The sequence below is a fragment of the Nicotiana sylvestris genome, chromosome 1 (assembly GCF_000393655.2).
Source record: "Nicotiana sylvestris chromosome 1, ASM39365v2, whole genome shotgun sequence".
Taxonomy (NCBI): Eukaryota; Viridiplantae; Streptophyta; class Magnoliopsida; order Solanales; family Solanaceae; genus Nicotiana; species Nicotiana sylvestris.
The window spans coordinates 123,034,481-123,056,440 of NC_091057.1; the positions used below are offsets into that span (position 1 = coordinate 123,034,481).

A 21,960-nucleotide genomic window follows, 5' to 3' on the forward strand; every position below is an offset into this window, starting at 1 on the left:
ACTTTATTAATAATCACTAGGTCGTATCATATTTAATTCTTGAGCCCAATTTTATGTGGGTCTGTTAAAATGTTATCTCTATTGGTCCCAAAGGTGTCAAAGGGGTGGGCCGATCCGATCCGGATTGAGTAAAAAAGTGACCAACGGTCACCATTACGGGCTAGTTACTGATTTTTCCAATCGATTTAACGGGTTTGGGCCCATCCGGTAAAATATTGAACCGAAACGGTTCCGGGCCTAATGGGCCGGGCCAGACCGGGTTTATTAATTTTTTTTGTATTTTGTATAACTATCGTAATTTATATTAATATAAAGTAAAAATATAAAACAAAAAACAATCTTATAAAAAGTTCAAACTTGAAGAAACATCGATGTTACCACGAGTTGGAGGGAGTGCACCGAATTCCGCAATAAATTGAATACTTGATGATTTTCCTAATTCCAATGTTACTACGAAGAAATGTCAATTGTTCAAAGTTCAAACTTCAAATAATACGATGAATTAAATTCCAAAAAAAATGAGAGTCAAATAGTTGATTACAATTTAGGTGAAGAATGAGAGAATGACAATTAAGAATTTGAGTTTGAGAAATGATAGATGAGTGAAGAAATAAAGAAGAGAGGGTGAGGGGGTGTGTATTTATAATTTTTTAGAGGGCTAAATTAGTAATTACTAAAAGTGTTATTTTAAAAAAAAATTGCCCAAAAAAGGGCTATTCTTACAAAATACCGTTGGGCAACGGTCAAATTGGAAGTTGACCGTTGCCAACAATCAAATGAATTTTTAAAAAAATTCAAAAAATAACCATTGAACCGGTCCGGTTAACCGGCTCAACAGTGATTTTCCTTGATCGGGTTTGACCGATCTGGTAACTGATAATGAAAATGTAAACGTCTCAACCCTCTAATCTCCCAAACCCAACCCGGCCTGGTCCCTAACCATCGGTCCATACTGGTCCGGGTTAACACCGGTCTAGGTCGGTTCGGAACCGGGTCAACCCGACTCGTCCACACCCTGAGATTGTTATAAGAAAGTATCTTTGTCGTGGTGATATTTTTCACCCATGACGGATTTTAAGTATTTTACACTAACCAGTCAACTTTTAAAAGAAGAGTAATTTTTTAGAAAGCACTATCATTTAGAACTTAGTAACTATAGTTTGCCTAATTATCATGTGTAGTTATTGTTCAATTGTTATCAACTTGTATCAATTATATTCAAACACGCAACAAATATAACATGTGTTAATTATATTCATTTTCGCGCAACGAATACAACATATATCAATTTTAATCAAGACGAAATACAAGGTGTATACAAACTGTATATATGGGTGTATATAAAGGATATAACTTGTATCAATTGTATTTGTATTGACTATATTCATACATATAACGAATACAATCAAGGCGAATACAGAAAAATAAAATGATATTGCTGAGAGTGGAACTCAAGACATCCACTAACAAAGTGAATTAATCTCTTTGTTTTGTGGATTTGTTCTGAATTTTAAATATAGCGAGGGATGGTAAATTTGTTAAAGTTTGACGTGTTGCGTAATTTTATTTTGATCCAATGAATGAACTTCACACGACAGACTTGACCCAAGCCATCATTTAACAACCCTAAATTTACTATTTGTAGCTTCAAAATTCACAACTAGATAGAGTATAGAGGTAGTGTTGTTGATTTTGAAAACGCCATGACTGTGAAGATCAGTGAGTACGAATTAACCTGCAAATGTCCACACAAATTATACGAAGTCATGTTGCTCATGATCCCGCATCGGCATGGATTAAGAAGATGGAAATTTTAAACGAATCCCGTCTCCACCGCTTGATTGTCGGGCTTGACATTGAGTGGAAACCAAACTTTAACTCCTCCGCCGTCGCCGCACAAAACCCCGTCGCAACCATCCAACTATGTGTTGGAAACTACTGCCTCATCTACCAAATTCTTCACTCCCCAAAAATCCCCCGCCGGCTCCGCAACTTCCTCCAGAACGACGACTACAGATTCCTGGGGGTTGGTATTAAGAGTGACGTGAAGAAGCTGTGGGACGATTATGGACTTGATGTGTTGAACACGGTTGATCTCCGGGAGTGGGCGGCAGTGGAGCTGGAGAAGAAGGATCTTCGCACGGCGGGGCTGAAAGATTTGGTGAAGGAAATTGTGGGAAAAGAGATTGTGAAGCCCAAGAGTGTGACTATGAGTGACTGGGATCAGCGCAGACTTAGCCCTAAGCAGATATGTTATGCTTGCCTTGATGCTTATCTTTCTTTTGAAGTTGGGAGAATCTTAAGTGCTTGGTATTAGGACATGTTCATATGTTTCCCTTTGCTAATTGTGACGACTACATTGCAAATATTGTTTTAGCTATATCATGACATGAGATCAGTAAAAAGTAAGATGATCTTTGTAGTGTTGTTTTCTTCTAATCAAATTGCAAATAGAGACAATTAAAACCTGATTTTGATAGCCGTGACAAGGATATACTATATGTTATAATATTGATTTGTGGTTTACAATTTGTGGTCTCTATTAATGGATCCTAAGTGAAGTCAAATGCAGCGTTGGTACTTCCATTTTTGTCTTCATTGTCTGATGATCACATGCTTGTTGATATTTCACTTATTTTAAACTCATTTTCTTTTGCTATTTGGCCCCATGTTCTCTGAGAACTTCACCCTCACTTTCCCAGACAATTGTTAATTCACTTTTATTAACTACTGGCTAAACTTTGAATTGTAAACTCATTAGTTTATGCCTAGATTTGGATCTCAATCAGCTTCCTCATAGTCAAACATCTTGAGTTTAACTTTGACTCCACATTAAACTAATTAACAGTTAAGCATATCAGATGTTTTGGAACTACCTACTAATCACCTCCGTTTTGATCGCTCAACTTTATTAACTACTGACAGTACTTAATACAGTATATAAATATAACACTTTGTAACTAAAATAAAATAGTTAAACAGGGCAAGACCTATGTTCCATAACATAACGAGACTCCCATCATCTGAAATAAGAACTATATACAAAGAAGTGCAAAGAAAGAGATAAATTGCCAAAGATTTAACATTCTCAAGATTGAAGTAGGACTGCAGGAGTTCCTCTCTAGAGTACACACATGTACAAACTTTTATTATCTATGAGAGATAAGGTTAGAGGCGGATTTAGAGCGAGTTTGTGTCATAAACTGAATCCGCTACTTTTCACTAGAACCGCATATGCATAAACAACAACAACAACAAACTCAGTAGTTTTCCACAAGTGGGGTCTGGGGAGGTTAAGATGTACGCAACGTTACCCCTCTCCTGGAAGGACAGAGAGGCTGTTAAACAACCTCATATGCATATTCAAAAAAAAAAATTTGAAAATATAATAGATCACATTCATATTGAACTATTGACTTTGAATCCTGAATGTGAGGTTTGCATTCATGAGTTGGGTGTGGGGACCAGCGAGTAATGAACAATACATACTCCACCATATGATGAGTGTAGCCAGTGACTATAAAAAACTCTTTGACTTTGAACAAGCAGAGAATTCATTAATTAAATTAATTATTTTAAAAAAAAAGAATGAAATGAGTACACTTTGTGATGACTTTTAGATTCCAAAAAGGCGCTTACAGGCTTTTAGGATTCTGCCACTTCCACTTTTCTTCTTCTTCATCTCCATACCTTCATTAGCTTCAGTAACATCATCCAATACTGGAGACGAAATGGTGAATCCCTGATCATGGATCCTGCAATACTTCTCAGAAACTGATGAAGATCTTCTCATTGAAAAAACTCTCTTCACTGATTGAAATGATGTAGTAGTACTCCTTTTGCTTCCTTGTCTTTCTAGCCTAAACCTGTTTGCTGTAGCTGCTGCTGAAACAGAGCAAGCCCTGCTCAACTTCACACCAGCAGGAATAGTGTTGTTTCCCTTCATTTTTCCATCATTGGCAATGCCATCTTCATTTTCATTCTCATTCTCATCATGGGTTTCATGGCTCTTGCTATGTTGGTTTTTCGATATGGATTCAAGATCTATGTTCTTGATCTGAACCTCATGAACTGTTGTGTGGTTTGGACTAAGATTCTCATTGGTTTTGTGTGGTTGGGGAAAAGATTGGAGATCTGAGAAATCTGTGGATCTTGATTTGTTGTTGCTAGTGTTGTTTCCGTTGATCTTGGTGTATCCTTCCATTTTCTCGTGCTGTTTCTTTGACCCTATATATTCGAATCTATCCAAGAAGAAGTGAGTGTGTGTGTGTGTATGCATTGTATATATATGATGTGGAAATGAGGTAGATAGGTTTAAGGGTTGGAAAGTATGGTAGAGGACAAAAAATGATGTTGATTGGAAGGTAAGCTGAGATAGATTCATCCTTCATCATAATATGGTAACGTATTATGTCACCAAAAGTAATTTCTTCGTGTAATTTCAATTATTAGTCCACTTATGTAGTTGTCCATCATTGACCAAGAAACAGAGGGATGGGATTTGTACACATAAATATTTAAAAGATGTTATATAGTATACCAGTTGGTGTGCTACATAAATCTTATTTAATAAGCACCTGGTGAGGAATGCTATAATATGCATTTTTCGCATTATTTCACAAAAGGATCCACAAGATGATACAGCTGTCTATTATTGAAAGTTCATTTTCTTCCTTTGTTTTTTTCCTCGAAATAGTTGACTGATATTACTAAGTTGAATCCGGTAAATTATCTATATATGCATGTGTTAGTGTGTTGTCTCTCTCGGCTGTGCACAAGAATAAATACTTCTATAATAGGTATATTGCTGAAACTTTAAAATAGCATGAATTTTGGGTAATTTATATTTTCCCTCATTATGCTACTTTCGATGTATTATGGGTACTAATTGAATAGAAATAAATCCACGTATCTTCTTCCAGCAACTGTAGTAACCCAAACAACTACATGCCCTTATATTTTGGTGCAATTGCCTCATTAAACTCTTCTACTTTTAATGGAAATATAACATTTTTCTGATCTTAAATTTTTCGAATAAATAAATATAAAAGGAGTTTCTAGAAACAGAATGGTTTGTTTCTATTACGGAGTAATAGCCTTGGTACAATAATCTCGAGTTGAACTTTCGTTGTTCTCCTTTAAAAATGGACTACTAGTGATTTATTTAATTAATCTAAACTCCTGAAACAGTTATCGAGAATATAAAGTCAAAATAGCACGGGCTAGCTAGTTTTTGGACTAGTCATTTAAAAATAGCCAGCGTTTGTCAAGTCATTGAAAAATAGTCACTATTTTGCTGTAGCAAAGACCGGTGCATCATAATATACTGGAGTTCGGTGCACCTGTGTATGAACTTCCAACATATTATGCTGGACCGGTATACTTTGTTGGCTCCAGTATAATATACTGGAATTCCAGTCCAAACTCCAGTACAATGGAACTCCAAATTCTAATATATTATAAACTCTAGTATATTATACTGGAATTCCAGTATATTATGCTGGAGTATTTTCCGGATTTTGAATAATATTTTCATTCAGATTTATCTTTACATGAAAAGTGGCTAAATTTGGATAACTTTTGAAACTGTGACTATTTTTGAATGACCACTTGTAAATCTGACTATTTTTAAATTGCTCCCGAATATAAAGAAATCGAAAGAAGTTTAAGGGTGTGTTGGTATAACGGAAAATGTTTTCCAAGAAAATGTTTTCTTGGAAAACAAGTGGTAATCTTATTCATTTTTCGGTGTTTGGTACGCAAATTAAGGAAAATAACTTCTCAAGAGTATTCATAAATAATTTATATACAATAAACATGATGCCATAAACTTTCTAACCAACAACCTTCCGAACCCACAAATTTCATAAACTTCCGAACCGCTAAACTTTCCAAACCACGAACTTTTGAACTCATAAACTTTAAACCCGTCAACTTTCAAACACATAAATCTCCGAACTCATAACTTTGGAACTTGTAAAATTTTGAACCTGTAAACCGAAAGATGAAAAAACTAAAACTAAAATATATTTAAAAAAAATTCTCGGGGAGGGGGACGAGGTGTAAAGAAAAACGAAAAAACAGAAATTTGAAATTACAAAAAAAAAAAGTAAAAAAAAAATTGCCAGGTGGGGGTGGTGCAAAAAAAATTGAAAATAAAAAAAAGTAAAAATAAAAAGTGGGGGGGGGGGGGTGGCAGGGGTGCAGAAAAGCAAAAAACAGCAATTTAATATTACAATTTTGGAGTTAGCAGGGTGGGTGATGATTAAAAAAAACCTTTTGGAGAGAGGGGTTGGGTTGGGTGGTGGGGTGGGTTTGGGTATGGGGGTGGGGTGGGTTGGTAAGGGTGGAGAAAGTTGAGAATGAGTTTTGGAAAATATTTTTTCTTTTTCTAATAAGGAAAATATTTTTCAAAACATTTAAGCCAACCAAACATGAAAAAATTAAAAATATTTTCCCAAAAAAAAAATTTCCTTCTACCAAACACACCCTAAAAGTCCAAAAGTGAACAAGGAACCATTCGAAATAGAAAATGGGTGATTCGATTTTATTTTTTTACTTGGGAATTGAAGCAGAAGCTGTTAAATATTTAATTTTTTATGTAAGACTAGAGAATTATCAACGAAAGAATATTTTCAATGTCAAAGAGATATCTGACGAGACTACTAGCATTTCAAGAAAAACAAATAAAAAGATAAAACTGTAGAATTTGAACGAGATTGAAATTTGAAAGAACCGATTCAACGCAGTTGGAAAAAGGTGAGAGAATGCTGAAATTTTAGTTCTTGAAAAGAAAACAATAATAGAAAGAGAATACACAAAGCAACTACACGTCAAATTAAGGTAAGTAGTATTAAATTCAATTAAGCCATTGTTGATAGCCAGCCTTGAGCTATAAATGCACAAGATTTTCAAAGATCAGTCTTAAGAAGTCACTCCCATCGTCGGACATAATATTGCAAAAAAAAAAAATATTGGAAGGGGGAAGGAAAAAGCATATAAGTCTAAACAAAAAAATATTTAAAAAATGAAATATTCAGTCCTATAATGTTGCTAGAGGGGCACATCTGATGCTGCCTGGCATTATGGTCACACGACCTGGTAAGTCTCCGTGGCCAGCTGTGTTCTTTGAGAATGCTTAGGAGTAGGCCCACCTTTTATAGGCAAAATGTTGACAACCTGAAAATTTTACATCAAATCAAGTTACCATAAAAGGAACCAACTCCGGACACATGGTTAATACAAGCTATTGGAGATTAACTGTACTGAGCATAGTGAAAAAAACTGATAAGAACAGCTACTACTAAACTTGATCTCAACCAAAGCAACACATCAATTGCACAGTTACAAAAGATATCAGCTGACACACCATACTATGAAGCGAAGACTAGGTGAAAAGAGACAATAATCACGAGTCTTTTGATTCTTGGATCTTTATAGATATTCAGTTATTTTTCCTGTAGAGCAATTATATTTCTTTCATATTAATCAAAGAACTAGGGACTGTATTTAGATTTGACGTTACTTATATCGTCGTCCAGCACACTAATTGTTGTGTCCAAATTTCCCAAATGGAAGTTCCGTGACACAACTGGATAACTTATATAAATGATACATATCAGCAAAAGATCAACATGCATAGAATCACGATACAGAAAACTCCAACATTTTGTAACAGTTACCAGGATTGCAAGCCACAGGAAGATTCTTCCACGGAAATGAATAGGTATAATGGCAGATCAGATATAAGGATTGCATGCAAATAAATCAAATTAGCTGTGCATGTGTATCAAGAGTATCAAATAATCTCCAGACACGAGCTGTCTAATCAGGTCAGCACATACCCGGGAAAAATAAGAGTCTCCCCAACTGAAGGCCAAAATTGATTGAAGCAATATAAGTATATAACATGGAGGATTAGGAGCAAACCTTCAGGTCACTGAAAGTTCTTGAGGCAGTGAAGCGTGCAGAAATTGGGAAGAAGACCGAGGGATCGGCTGCCGGAACAACAAATTCTAGTGCTCCACTGCAAAGTTTCCAACTTACACATTAGAAAGACAGACAAGCCTTAATGGCTGTGTGCTTCAAAAGGACAAACTTTAATAAAAGCTAACCTGCGGTTTGAATTGTCAATGAGAAGTACAGACCACTCCAAAACAGAATTTCTGGGGTCATACCTGCGATCAGAGGGCGAAAAATGCTAAGTTCTAGATAGAATATTTGGCAATCTGTACAGCACAATCTAGCAGCTCCATACAACTTACCAGTAACACAAAGTCAGTCAATCATCTATGCCTCAGAACAGTAATTAAATAAAATCTTTGGTCAATTCGTATCGGGGCCTTGGCCAACTATCTACTAGGTCTATGATAAAGGGCTGAAATAAAACATTCTGTGTTGCAATTCCGCTGCCTGTCCATTTTCCTCAACACTTATCATACCACACAACAATACAGCTTTAGCTGCAGCCGGAATAACTAGGTGGCATTCAAATGAACTTCCTAAACCACCGATTCTCCAAAAATCCTATCTATAAGCAACCAAATGAGTAAAACACATGAAACAACTGCCTTGCTCTCACCATAGTGATACAAACTGAACGTTTTCGCAATAAACAAATGAGCATCTTAGAAGTATTATGATCTCTGTGCAAGGCCATTTCAGCCTTGAAAGCCTCTATCATAAGATCTATGTTAGATTCAGTTTGAAATCCAGTGAGAATAAATCTCTGATATAAAGGGGTGAGCTTTAAAATCTAGCAAAAGACCAAAAGTTAAATTCAAAAGATCACCTCCACTCTCCGTCTATTTGTTGTACATTTGGAGCCTCCCTAAGAGCTGGAAGGGGTACAGAAATTACAACATTTTGTAGATCAATCTGTGCAGGGGTTTCATACTCGATATTCACATAGGTTTCGCTTCCAGAAACTGAAGGCCAGCAGTTAACTGAGACAAAATATTTGAAATCAATGATACCGTATAATATTAATAAAACACAGAAGACAGCATAGAGATTTCGAGCAGGGTCAACTGAAATTCATTAAGCTTACTTGTCAATGGCAAAATTGACTCATCTGCAGTTTGCATTCTCCACCTCAAAAGACTAACGCCGTCACCACCTTGACCCGTGGGGAATGGCCTATTTGGATCTTTAAGGCCTAGGATATTTTCATTAGAAAACAACTCCTTGTTCATGTTTGGGTGTGTTTTGAAGAGGATTGCTGGATTACCACTGGTTTCAATCTGAACGTAAAGTACAGAATGAACGTGAACTACATTATCACAAAATTCACAGAAGCAAAAGCAAATATGAGTGCCTTCTGGCGTCAGATAGACCTCCAAATGCAGAGATACAGAATCTAGCTTCATCAAATGGAAAAAGGCCTAGTTGAGTCTTCAGCTATATTATAAAGAGTGTACCAATGGAAATGTTTTACTAGTGTTCCTTAGAGGAGAAATCATTTATTGCAAGTGCTGGAACAAACATTAGGTTCTCTGTGCCCTCTTTCAATTGTTTGCCAGTCGCATATCAAATGCAATCAAATGAGTAGAGCTAGAAACAGTGCTTTGCTGCAGAGGACATAGATGACGAACTCCGCTTCACAAGGACATCAACATGCAAACTGCAAGTTTTACTGGGTTCTTTTTTTCTTTTTCACAGATAGGGAATACAAATAAAATTATTGACATTGGACATACTCCTGACACTTTTAGACTTTCCAGGGAGCCTCAGCACATGAGAAACTCGGCAAACTTGGGAGAGAGGGAGGGAGGGAGGGAGGGAGAGAGAGAGAGAGAGAGAGAGAGAGAGAGAGAGAGAACCTGCACTTGGATAAATGCATCTTCTTGATTCAGAATTTGGAGAGACAAAGTACCCTGGACATCGAAGTTGCTGACACCACCGTCACGCTTTAGTGTTACATTAATCTTTTCTTCAACAGTCAATGTGACGGGATCAGTTAGTGGAGCAGCAGCTGGTTTGGCCTGACCAATGCTTGGTCTCACATCCTCGACAATAACTTCACCCTCTGCTTTCAGGGATTCCAGAAATTGGTTGGTCTTCTGATTTTTACCTAGCTGCATACCAAGACCTTTTGGTGGAGCAGTAGCAGATGCAGCTGGACGACCTGGTACGCAGAAATGTCATAAGCTACATCTTTATAATTGGTTTCCAACCAATTTTCTCAAGGTTTACCAAGAAATAAGAAATTTTGATATTTCAAAGGATAAAAAGGAAACATGCTTCACAGCCAAGAAAGAGTAACCCAATATAGAAAAACTTTTCAGGCCTACCAACTGATTCCAGGCCATCAAACTACACACACACGAGAAAAGTTCTATGAAAATCTATCAAGAAAAAATCAGCCCAAAAACACATTGTCACAGACACAGAAAGAGGGAACTATACAAATCTCTTAAAAGGAAAAAAGCGGAAACAAAAGGAGGTTTTGTTTTCCCTTCCTTCTTCAAGAATATTTAAGGTTTTTTTGTACGATTGATTTTCTCAGTGTCACATTTATCAACCTTCTACATTTTGTGAGGAAAATGTGTGGAGGGAAGTTGTGTGTTCTTCTTCGTCCGTCATTTTCATTCTCTTTCATCACCTATAAAGCATTTTTTCCTACTATTTTCTTTTTAAGTGATTCCTATATCGAACATTTATCAAAAAGGGCGACTCATCAAAACTTTACTGCTTCCCTACACAATATATGCATTTAGCAGCAAAAGGGTGTCTGCAGAATACTAAACATCTATAAGAATAAGAAGTTGCACAAGCAAACATGCAAAACTTGGTGATGTACCCCTCTACAGAAGTTTAGTAACGAGCAAAAGACACATCACAATGACAGGGTGAAACAAATACAAACCCTTGGATTTGGTGGAAAATGTGTCTACGTCAGGGCTTAGACCAAATCCAGAACCACTACCAAAACCACCAGTTCCTCCGCTAGATATGCCTGAGTCACTGCCAAAGCCAGTATCGATTCTCCCAGAACCCATGGATTGCAGAGACATGAAACCTCCTTTTTCACCTCTATTCTTCTCAATCTGCAAAGATGTGTAGAAAATGGTGTAATCAGTACAATCAAATAGACCAAATACATGAAAAGGGAAGAAATTAAACATTTAGCACAGGTAACGTGTGCCTTCTGGACTACCTTGCTTTTGTCAATCTCACTGGCTTTACGCTTCATGACATCCTTAGTTTCATTTATCTTGTTCTGTAAGACTAACTTGTGCAATCTTTCCTCATGGCTCTCCATTTCACAATACTGCTTGACTTGTGTAACTGTGACATTTTCCTTGTGTCCAAGAGAGATCACTTCATCAAATGCAAAAATAAGCTCAAACGCTGTACTGCCAATTCCTTCCTCATCCAGTGAATAAGAATATTCAGGCACCTAATAACAGTCAAGGAATAGGCCCAAATGTTTCCATTTGCAGAAAAAAAAAATTAGCAGCATGCACATGAAAGCTTGTTTATTTATAAATATTTAGACTGAGTTTTAGAGTTACATTTTGCAGGTTAAAGAAACTAAAAACCAAAAGAGGAAAAGCATTTCTCTTGAAAAGAAGCAATATTCTATGCACAGAGATGAATAAAGCTAAGAAGAAAGGATAATTTAACTTCAGTATCAGAAGAAGAGAAAGGATACTAGTTTAGACAGCAGCCTCAGTGTCTCCAGATCTTCAAGAATGTTGCTCTGTTTATTGGTCACAAGTAGCAAGTACAGAGACTCTATCGGTTGATAAACATATCGCACATTGTCAGTCTCAATATATGTATGCTGCTTTCCTGTACCAACCAATTTGGGGAAAGCTGCAAGATACCCTTCAATTCTTATACGAGACATATCAACAAACTGCCTCGAGACAAGTGCTGCAAAGACAATGAGATGATACAGTAGTGATCAGTGCAAATCCATCCTATTACATAAATAGAAGAATATTGGACATCAAGATGCAAGAAAATGTTGAATAGCACATCCTAAGTCCTAACACAGCCAAACAAAAGAAGCTGCTTCTGCAGTAGAAAATCAATAAATTATAAAACAGACAGCATCATGGGACAGCTGATTCCCTACAAGAGGGGTTATCATAGTGGACAGACTTTCCATTCAACTGAAATATATGAAAGAGTCAGAAATTCAACAAAATTCTGACCTAGACCTACAAAATTAGAAGATGGAAACATCACAGTGAAGTGAAAAGTATAATCAGACGGAGGAAATAGAACCCTTGGTGGTTCCAACAATTTGGCCATCCCCCAGCTTTATCGTTATGTAATAGTGGTCGGACATAACAGCTACAAAAGACAAACAGCTAGAGTTATTACTCCAACTATGTTCTCATTTTTTAGAGGGTTAACAATTGTCTCTCCACTTCCCATTTCTTTCTAATTCAAGTTTGCATTCCATGATTTATTGTTTTCTTCTGCAAAACATTCATTTCCTTTTCCCTCCCTTCTAGGAAAACATTACTGAATTATATTTATTAGTCACATCTAAACTACAAAAAAAAAAAAACAAAGCAGTTACACCACGCCGCCTCTTCTCTTCCCTTGTCTTTCTTCTTCTCTCAATACAACAGGAAGCCTGCCACACTTCTTTCTAGTGATTGTCACATATTATCCTAACTGATTAAGTAGGACAAAACATTACTATTTTCTAAAGCACTCACGAGGCATTAGAATCTTTTTCTCGCACTTTTCTTAAAATAAATGTCTTTACTAGGTAACCACAAAATATTAAGACATCTCATACACTAGTAAAACACCAAAAAGAGAGATCAAAACAAAAAAGTAAAAAACCAAAAACTTTTTTCCATGAAATAACTGCAGATTATAAAGATAAATATATCTTTTGAGGACAAGTGCCAACCATTACAGATAATCAAATACAATATGATACCAAAGTGAACACCTCTGGCATCTTTGCAACAAAACTGGTTAAACATAAGTAAAATATCGACGACATGCGCATCAGAGAAATAGAATGAATTTCACATCGATAGAAATCAAGTCCTTGTCTTTCTCTGTATCGGTAGTAGCATCAGCCTAGTCTCTTGCAAGTTCACATTTTACATGTCCAATATCACATATGTCTTAGAGGTTAGTTACTCTTTGTGGTTAACTAAATGGAACTTTTTCCTCTGGCTTATCTGCAATTTTCACATTTCTTTCAAGAAGTTTACATATTAAATTGACTCAAACTGCAACTTCTTTTCTAATGCAGAATTGTTAATTCCAAGCTTTAGACTCCAAAATAGCACAAGTTTGGCTTAAAACCCCATTACCGAAAAAAATGACACCTTTTTATATCTATAAGCTTTTTTATCGTAGCATTCCCATTTTGAAGCTGAAAACATGTTTTCTTAAACTCCAAGTCCAGTCAAACACCTCATATAAAATGAAAAGGAGGGAGTAGCAATTATTGTGTACATGCTATAACTTGAGTAGAATGCTACCATAAAAGTCATCAACTAACATCACACTAGTTTCCACAAACCAGAAGATTCCAAGAACATATATATAACGCGACATACCTTTGCCAGATTTAGAAATTATCGAAGCTGCTAGAACAACCTGCAGCACATATTAGAACGACGGTGTAGAGTTACTAATCACTAATTTTTTGAAAGAAAGTCACAAAACATTCCAATCTAAACAGCTATGTTGTTACAAAATTATCAACATTACCATCTTCGCTGCTTAGTAGATTTTGCTGAATCAGATCTTAGGCAATAGATCGTATACCACCTGGATTTTGAAACGCAAATTCAAAGCCGTAAGAAAAAAAAACATTTTCAAACAGTTAGTATGAAATGAAAATATCACCCACTTCACAGGCATCAACAATGTAATAAAATTTAACAATAACAACAAAATACAATGTACACTGTAAAAAATCACTAAATTCACACCATAAAAAGGTGAAATCCTGCCTATAACCACGCAAATTGCTCGGATCTTCGCATTGATTTGACATAAAACGTAACTACAAATCAGATCAGACAGTAACAAATCCCTAGATCTAACGACCACAATCAAAAGAAGAACATTATAGAAAGATCAAAACCGTCGATCGAAGTAGATAGAGGCCCGGGGTAGTGAGAAGAAGTATTCAGAGAGATCGGCAGTTACCTGAGTGAGAATGCTTGCTGACGAAGAGTAATCAGATGTGATATGAGAGAAAAATAGGCGCTACCGGAGCTTATATATGAAAGGACCCTGGATTATTTTTTTTCTTTATTGGGCATTTGGACATAAGAACTGTAAAATTTAAACGGAAAAGGGGACTAAAATACCCCTCTACTATATGAAATAGGACATCCCGGTCCTACGTTAAAAGTTGGCCCCTAATCTGCCTTTGCCGTCAAAAAATGGGCTCAAAAATGTCCTTCTCCACTAATGAGAGACTCTAAAATCCACGTGGAATTACATTTGCCTAATTAAAAATTCCAATCCTAATTTAAAATACCACATGAATTTAAAAATACCCCAACCCCTCTTATTTCCCTACCCCTACCCCCGGGTCACCCCCAATTTTTACTTAATATAGCCGTTAGGTTAATTCTAATTACCAGACCCTTTTCTTCCCCATTTTCATCCCAAAAGCTTCTCCTTCAAAAAAAATTGACCTTCATTGATGTCTGATTTCTCCTACTAATTGGGTCACCTTGTCGATTTCGAGTTGGGTTCTAGTTTAGGTTTAATTCTTTTTCATCTTTCTCAGTTTGTTTTGGAGATTTCTCCAAGACAATGTCGCAATGTTCGAGTAGCTTAAATGGGTCGATTAGGAGGTGTCGTTGTGGACTTGCTGCTAATTATTTCATGGCGTGGACTCTTTTAAATACTGGGAGAAGGTTTTTCAAGTGCCCTAAGCATGAGGTAAGTAAATTTATTGATGGGTTCTTTTAATTATTTCGATTTGACTGTAATTTCTTTTTTTTGGTTTTAGGATGAAAAATGTTCCTATTGGGAATGGCAAGATGAGGAGCTTCCTCCTAGAATTTCAAATCTCATATGTAGTTTAAAGAAGGAAAATGAAGCTCTAATCCGTGAAAGAAATGTACTCCAAAAGAAAGTTGTCGATCTTGAGAATGTTATGATGCTCATTGATCATGGAGGAATAGAATCCTTGGAATTGGAAAGAAATGTTCTAATGAAGACAGTGGTTGATTTAGAGTACTCAGTTGTGCGTGCTGCTAACTTTCGGAAGAAGATGTGAATTTTTATTTGTGTGATATTGGGATGTTTTGTTATGTTCCTTGGATTAGGGGGGAAATGATATGTATAGTGTTATTGTGGCTTAATTGTTGTCTTTTATTATGTAATGAAATTTTATGTTTTTGTGCAAGGATTCAATGAAGTCATTCCCATTCATTTGAATGTTTGTGTCTATGACTGAGTTACTTACTGTGATAATTAGTTTGTTGGTCTCAAATAGGTGTGTGAGTAAACTGATATGGTGTGAAGTGTTTGAGAATTGACTACCATAACTGACTCATATATGACCCTGTACAATTTGAAAAACGTTTAAAATGCCCTCACATATACCTGTTGGACCAGATTCAAACAAGATTTACAGAAGAAATAGGCGATTAACCAAGCACAAATAGTCATCAACTAGTCATTCAAGGGATAATAGAAATCAACAGAGTTAACTAGTCATTCAACAAATATCAACATAAAAGTCATTAACAAGTAGGTGGTTAACCAACCACAAAAACCATAATTGTGGTTGGTAGCAAAAAAGGTTGTCCATCAACAAAACATAACTTTAGAACCACCTACATCAAATGCCATCACATTCAAAACAATTTAGAAATCTGCAGATTTAGTCTTCACATGGGTTCTTTCCTTTTATTCCCATCATCTTAATATTCTTTCTCCTTTGTTGTTCAAGCTGGTTTGAAGTGACTACTGCTTTCCCCTTCCAGGTTGTCTTGGTTGGGGAATATGGATGGTTTGTTGGTGTGCAAACTCCATTATCATCACCCATAAAAGGAATCCTCCTATTTCCAGTTGGTGGCACTTTGAGACTTTCTCACCTTTAACTTTGTTAGTTTCTTAGAAAGAAATTGGGCCTTAATGGTGGATCTTCTTCATCACCAATGGAAGGACCATATGCAGTGGACTGTTGTGTTTCATCTTCATTGTTGAACATTGATTGTACTGTCTTTTGTGTTCCAGCATCAACAACTTTTTCTTCAAATATTTCATCTTCAAATGTATCATCTTCAGACACTTCATCTTCGATACTTCATCTTCAAGCAGTGAACACTGTGATGATTGGCTTTTGTTTGAAGCCTTTCTCTTTTTGGTTTTGCAGATTTCTCCAGCAACCTTATCCTGCAAAACACTAAATTAGTTACTTAATTGTAGTAAGTAAAAATTTAAGAAGAAATAAATCTATGTTACCTTTGGACAACCCTTACAATTGTGGTTAATTTCACCACAATTGTTGCACTCCATGACTCTTCCTTTTCTTGATAAACTTCACAAACCTTTTCTATTTCTTGCCTCATCAGGTTTACTATTTCTTTCACCTTAGGTCGACCAACTATTTTGACAATCTCTAGGGGCTCCATAGCTTGAGCAGGATCAACTTTCTAGAATTTAAGACCCCTAACAGGCTGTAACTTATGCTTATATGTCAGCATGTAAGCATCTCTGATATGCCACCAATTAACACCGATTAAAGGGTCATCTTTATTGTGATTCATTACCTTGATTGCATGAGGGCAAGGTATGCCACTCAAGTCCCACAGTCTGCATGTGCATCTTTTTTTCTTCAAATCCACAGTATGCCTATCATCTCCTTCGGATATCTCATATCCATGGTCCCCATTGAATACAACTTTGCACAAATTAGCAATAATCCTGTAGTCATTGTACAACTTCATAGCAGTTGAACTTATATAAGAAGTCTAACTCATAACTTTTTTCTCATTGTCTGCCAACAAGTTCATGACTTCCACTCATAAATCCTCCAACATTTTAATAAATGGTTTGTGCCTAGCTTTAAGGATCCAACTATTAAATGATTCAGTAAAATTGTTATCAACCATTTCATTCTTACACTTTGCATCAAAATAGGCCCTATATCATGCTTGTGGTGGATATTTGAGTATATCTTCTGCTGCTTCCTCATACAATTCCCCTAACTTCTTTAGTTGGTCTTTGAACTCTGCATCATAAGTACTCCAGGCACACCATCATAATAGTTTCTTCATTTCACCACTCCTCCACTTCTTCATCCAATTAGCTTCAATATGTCTCACACAAAATTTGTGATGTGCATCTGGGAGTATAGTGCGTACAGCATCCAAGAGCCCTTACAGTTTTCACATGATCAAAAAGAATAAAAGTATCAGTTCTGTTTCAAAGAAAACATCAAAACAAATGAAAATAACTAATAAAGATCAACATGTTTAATTACCTTTTGCATATCAGAAATGAAAGCTACATTTGACCCAGTTTTCAAATCCAAAGACAACTTCAAACGCTCCATAAACCACTGCCAGATCCTGCTATTTTCTTTATCCACAATTGGCCAAGCAAGTGGATAAAAATGGTTCATACAGTCTTGTCCAATTGCCACCAGTAACTGACCCTTGCACTTTTCTTTCAAGAAGGTACCATCCAAACCAATAAGTGGTCTCAAACCATTTTTTCAACCTTCTTTCAGAGCTTGGAAGCAAGTGTACATTCTTAAAAACCTCATTTTTCCTTGTTCAAGTGCATCCTTTGATAGGTTAATTACAAAGTCAGTTCCTCGATTTGTATGTCTAATTTCTTGTCTATAAGCTTCTAACTTGTTATACTCATCTCTATAGCTGCCCTCTAGCCTCTCAAGGTCCAATCTTTTAGCCCTTTTTAGCTTAGTTTTAGACACATTCACCAGAAAGGTATTCTCCAACCGCCCTCTCATATCTTTTACAGCATACTTAGGATTGTTCTGCACATGCTTCTTGAAATACAAAGCCAAAGTTTTGTAACCAGCTCTAGGATTATCAAAACAGTCATCATATAAATGTATGGACTTCAATATTTTGATTGTACAAGTAGATGTATTCTTATCATTTGAAACAAGACACACAAATGGACAGCCAGTTTGACAAATGTATCTAACTCTAGTTGTATCACTTTTTTTGACTTTAAGCTTCTTCTTATTAAATAAAGCATAAAAGCCCACCACCTCTCTTGCTTCATTGATGTCCTTGAAGGACATTCCCAGTTCCAACTCTCTATAATGTTCAAGCCCATTGGTCACAATTCTTCTTTTTTCTATGTCAATTCCATCAAAATCATTACTATCATTTTCACTACCTTCCATTTCTTCTAACATGTCATCACCAAGTTCATATTCACAATCAGTCCCAACATCAATATCAACAATATATGACTCAGTGTGATGGATAATATTTGGGATAGACACACTAAGATCATACTTATCGACGACAAAGAAATCAAGCATCTTGAACTCCTTAGATAAGAGAAATTTAAGTACCTTAATTCCTTCCTAATTTTCTACCAAATAATACCTACCAGATGCACCAGTTACCAACAACTGCTTAACAGTAATATACCCTAGCTTGGAAGTGAATTCTTCACAAATGTCCTTATAAGAAAGTGAATATGCATCATAACGAAGCCAAGAGTGCAGAAGTCTTTTATTGTAGACTAGTTCAGGTGAAATGACCCAATTGCCACCATAATAGAATAAAACATCAACTTCTTCAATCATCTTCAATTAGCACATGCAACAAAAAGAAAAGGGCAAACACAAAGGGACCACCTCATCATTGAAAGCAACAGTTCAAAAATAGAGTTAAACCATAAAAAAGAATTAAAAACACCAACCGCACAAACATATTCATTCTGAGATTGAATTAAAAACCCTAAAAAAAGATTCATTTATTTCGGGACCACCAACCCCACAGAAATGGATTCATACTATAATAAACAAACATATAAAGACGCAAAACATATGAATAAACTAATGAAATGGTCACAATACCAAAAAATGTCACATGCATCTCTATTCCCCTTTTATAATTACAAACCTCTATGGATCTACCCCACGGTTTAAATGCAAATAAACCAGTAAAAAAACTAACTTGACAAAAAACGACAACTTCAACACCAAATCTTCAAGCTTCGATCGGAGATGAACACTGCTCCAGAACCCTAGCTCATCGTTCAATTTGGGGATTTAGTAGGAAGAGAAATGTAAAATGGTTAAATGGTGAAAAGAATGAGGAGTTAACTTATCAATAACGGGTTAAGTAAAAATTGGGGGTGGGCCCGGGGGTAGGGGATAGGGAAATAAGAGGGGTTGGGGTATTTTTAAATCCATGTAGCATTTTAAACTAGGATTGGAATTTTTAATTAGGCAAATGTAATTCCACGTGGATTTCAGAGACTCCCGTTAGTGGAGAAGGACATTTTTGAGCCCATTTTTAGACGGCAAGGGCAGATAAGGGGCCAACTTTTAACAGAGGGCTAGGATATCCTATTTCATACAGTAGAGGGGCATTTTAGGCCCTTTTCCGAATTTAAAAAAAATGAAATTTTTTTTAAGTGAAAATGGTAGTTGAAAGTTAAAGTTGTGCTTGGACATGGATATAATTTTGGCTTATTTTTGAATTTTTGTGAGTGATCATGAAAATTTTAAAAAATAACTTTTTGGAGTTTTTAAATTTTTTGGAAATTTCAAAATTCATCTTCAAGTGAAAATTGAAATTTTTATGGCCAAACATTAATTTCAAAAAAAAAATATTTTTTTTAAAGAAAAAAGTAAAAAATTTCTTATGTCCAAACGGGCTCTTACAGTACCAGACTACCAGTACTATTTTCCTTCAGGTTCCGTTGTTACATTAAGATTAAGATAGTTTTAAATTGAAGCGAGCTCAATAACTTTTTTTTTTAATTTCGTAAAAATTGTACTTGTGTATGGGTAAAATCGAGGGCAATGTCCACCCCGGGTGAAGAACGAAAGGGGAACACGGACCTGCGACATTGTTATCGGGGCCAGAGGCTTGTCGAGACCCGGGAAGAATGAATGATATGTATGACATCGAACGTAGTAAAGTGACGCACCCCGTATCGAGTATGACTTCTAGACCTTGGGAGACACGGTAGACGATTATGTACCACTGATAGGGGGCCGCAATGCTCGCCCTCAACCGGACATCACGACGCGAATCTCACTCGATATCGATTATAGATCAACAATTATCGGGAGAAGAAGCTTTTTACCTACTAGGACTAAAATTCTCCTACTATATAAAGGACAAAATTTTCTTCAATCTGACACATTGTAGCACGCGATTCAAGGAAACAAAAGTCTATATTTACCTTCTAGCTATTGTGATGAAATTTGCTCATTTGTCCTGTTCTTCATTCACGACTGGGTCCGAATCGAGGGTCCAACTGAGGACGAAGTCATTGTGCAACCTAAGTTCAAGTTTGTCCATAAACGTCGTAGTTGGTTTGGCCGTATATTTCGTTTCTAATTCATTTTCCAACAACAAACATACATAGTATTATCCCACACTGTGGAGTCTGGGGAGGGTAGTGTGTACGTAGGCCTTACCCTTACCTTGTGAGGATCGAGAGTCTATTTCCTATAGACCTTCGGTTCATGAAAGCATAAGCACCACTTCATTTCTAATTCATTTTTTCAGCATTCTTAATTATTCATATTGAATCAAAACATGTGTCCTTAAAACTGCGTACAAATTCAATTGTTACCTAATTTTAAGGTGAACAGTTTGGTGCCCACAGTGAGGCTAAGGATAATAGTAGGGATTTGATAAGAATCCATATAACACACCCTATTTTATGCTTGTTTTTTAAAATCTTAATTTCAGGTCAGCACAAAAATGCCTAACTCTCAGTCTACTTACTTGAACGTTGTCGCTGAGTCTAGCCATCACGGTGAAAATAATAATTTAGTGCCTAGCAATGATATGCTTCCTGGCGATCCTAACGGTGTCCCAATTATCGATCCGGGCGATGCTAACTCATAGGTGGCCATCGACATCAACTTGCCAACTGATCCCGAAAACAGTATTCACGGGGGACCCCGACCAACGGCTCGAGAGGCGCCCAAAGGCGAGGGTGATGAGGTGAGCCTACGACTAATTTTCGAGATATTATAGGCTTAACAAGTTGCAATAGCATAGTTGTAGAGTCGAAACCACATCTCCAACAAGGTGGAGCCTGAACAATTCCGGTAAAGCACCCGAAGGGACGAATAAATTACCGAGAGACTGGGTGAAGCCGAGCTCGGGGTGAGTCCTGGGGAAATGAAATGCTCTAAGCATTGACGAAACGGGTGGAGTCAGGTGAGAAAAGGATTGAGGCTAATGACAAGAAGGTGAAAACATATAATTCCAGGGGCGATCTAATCTCGGGAGCACCCCCGATATTAAAGGTGTCTGATTCCAAGAAATTTATCCGGAAGCCTTTTTCTCCGAGCGTGGCACCAAAGCCAATCCCAAAGAGGTTTCGCATGTCCAACATCCCCAAATACAATGGGATCACAGATCCAAATGAACATGTGGCCTACTATACATGCACGATCAAGGGGAACGACTTGGAAGACGATGAGATCGAGTCGGTACTACTAAAAACGTTTGGGGAGACTTTGTCCAAGGAAGCAATGATATGGTATTACAACTTGCCCGTAAATTTCATTGACTCGTTTGCTATGCTTGTAGATGCTTTCGTAAAGGCCCATGCCGGGGCCATCAAGGTCGAGAACCAGAAAGTCAAATCTCTTCAAGTCAAACAAAAGGATAACGAGATGCTTAGGGAGTTCATATCAAGGTTCCAGATGGAACGGATAGACCTACCACTGGTTGTAGATGATTGGGTCGTTCAAGAATTCACTCAAGGGCTTGAACCCGGAAGTTCCTTAGCCTCTGAATAGCTAAAACAAAATTTGGT

At 36.7% G+C, this 21,960-nt stretch overlaps 2 protein-coding genes across 2 annotated transcripts; one reads left to right on the top strand and one right to left on the bottom strand.

Annotated features, from left to right (window-relative positions):
- Positions 1-1,804: 1,804 nt before the first annotated feature.
- Positions 1,805-2,317, top strand: LOC104231068 (3'-5' exonuclease-like). The gene has a single exon (XM_009783996.2). The coding sequence runs from the start codon at positions 1,805-1,807 to the stop codon at positions 2,315-2,317; it is 513 nt and encodes a 170-aa protein (XP_009782298.2).
- Positions 2,318-6,827: 4,510 nt separating this feature from the next.
- Positions 6,828-14,256, bottom strand: LOC104231067 (coatomer subunit delta-like). Its single transcript, XM_009783995.2, has 12 exons — positions 14,143-14,256; positions 13,699-13,758; positions 13,545-13,584; positions 11,657-11,880; positions 11,159-11,401; positions 10,868-11,048; positions 9,822-10,126; positions 9,050-9,242; positions 8,792-8,945; positions 8,115-8,177; positions 7,930-8,026; positions 6,828-7,179 (listed from the first exon to the last, which is right to left on the bottom strand). The coding sequence occupies exons 2-12, from the start codon at positions 13,699-13,701 to the stop codon at positions 7,090-7,092; spliced, it is 1,593 nt and encodes a 530-aa protein (XP_009782297.1). The 5' UTR covers positions 13,702-13,758; positions 14,143-14,256; the 3' UTR covers positions 6,828-7,089.
- Positions 14,257-21,960: the final 7,704 nt, after the last annotated feature.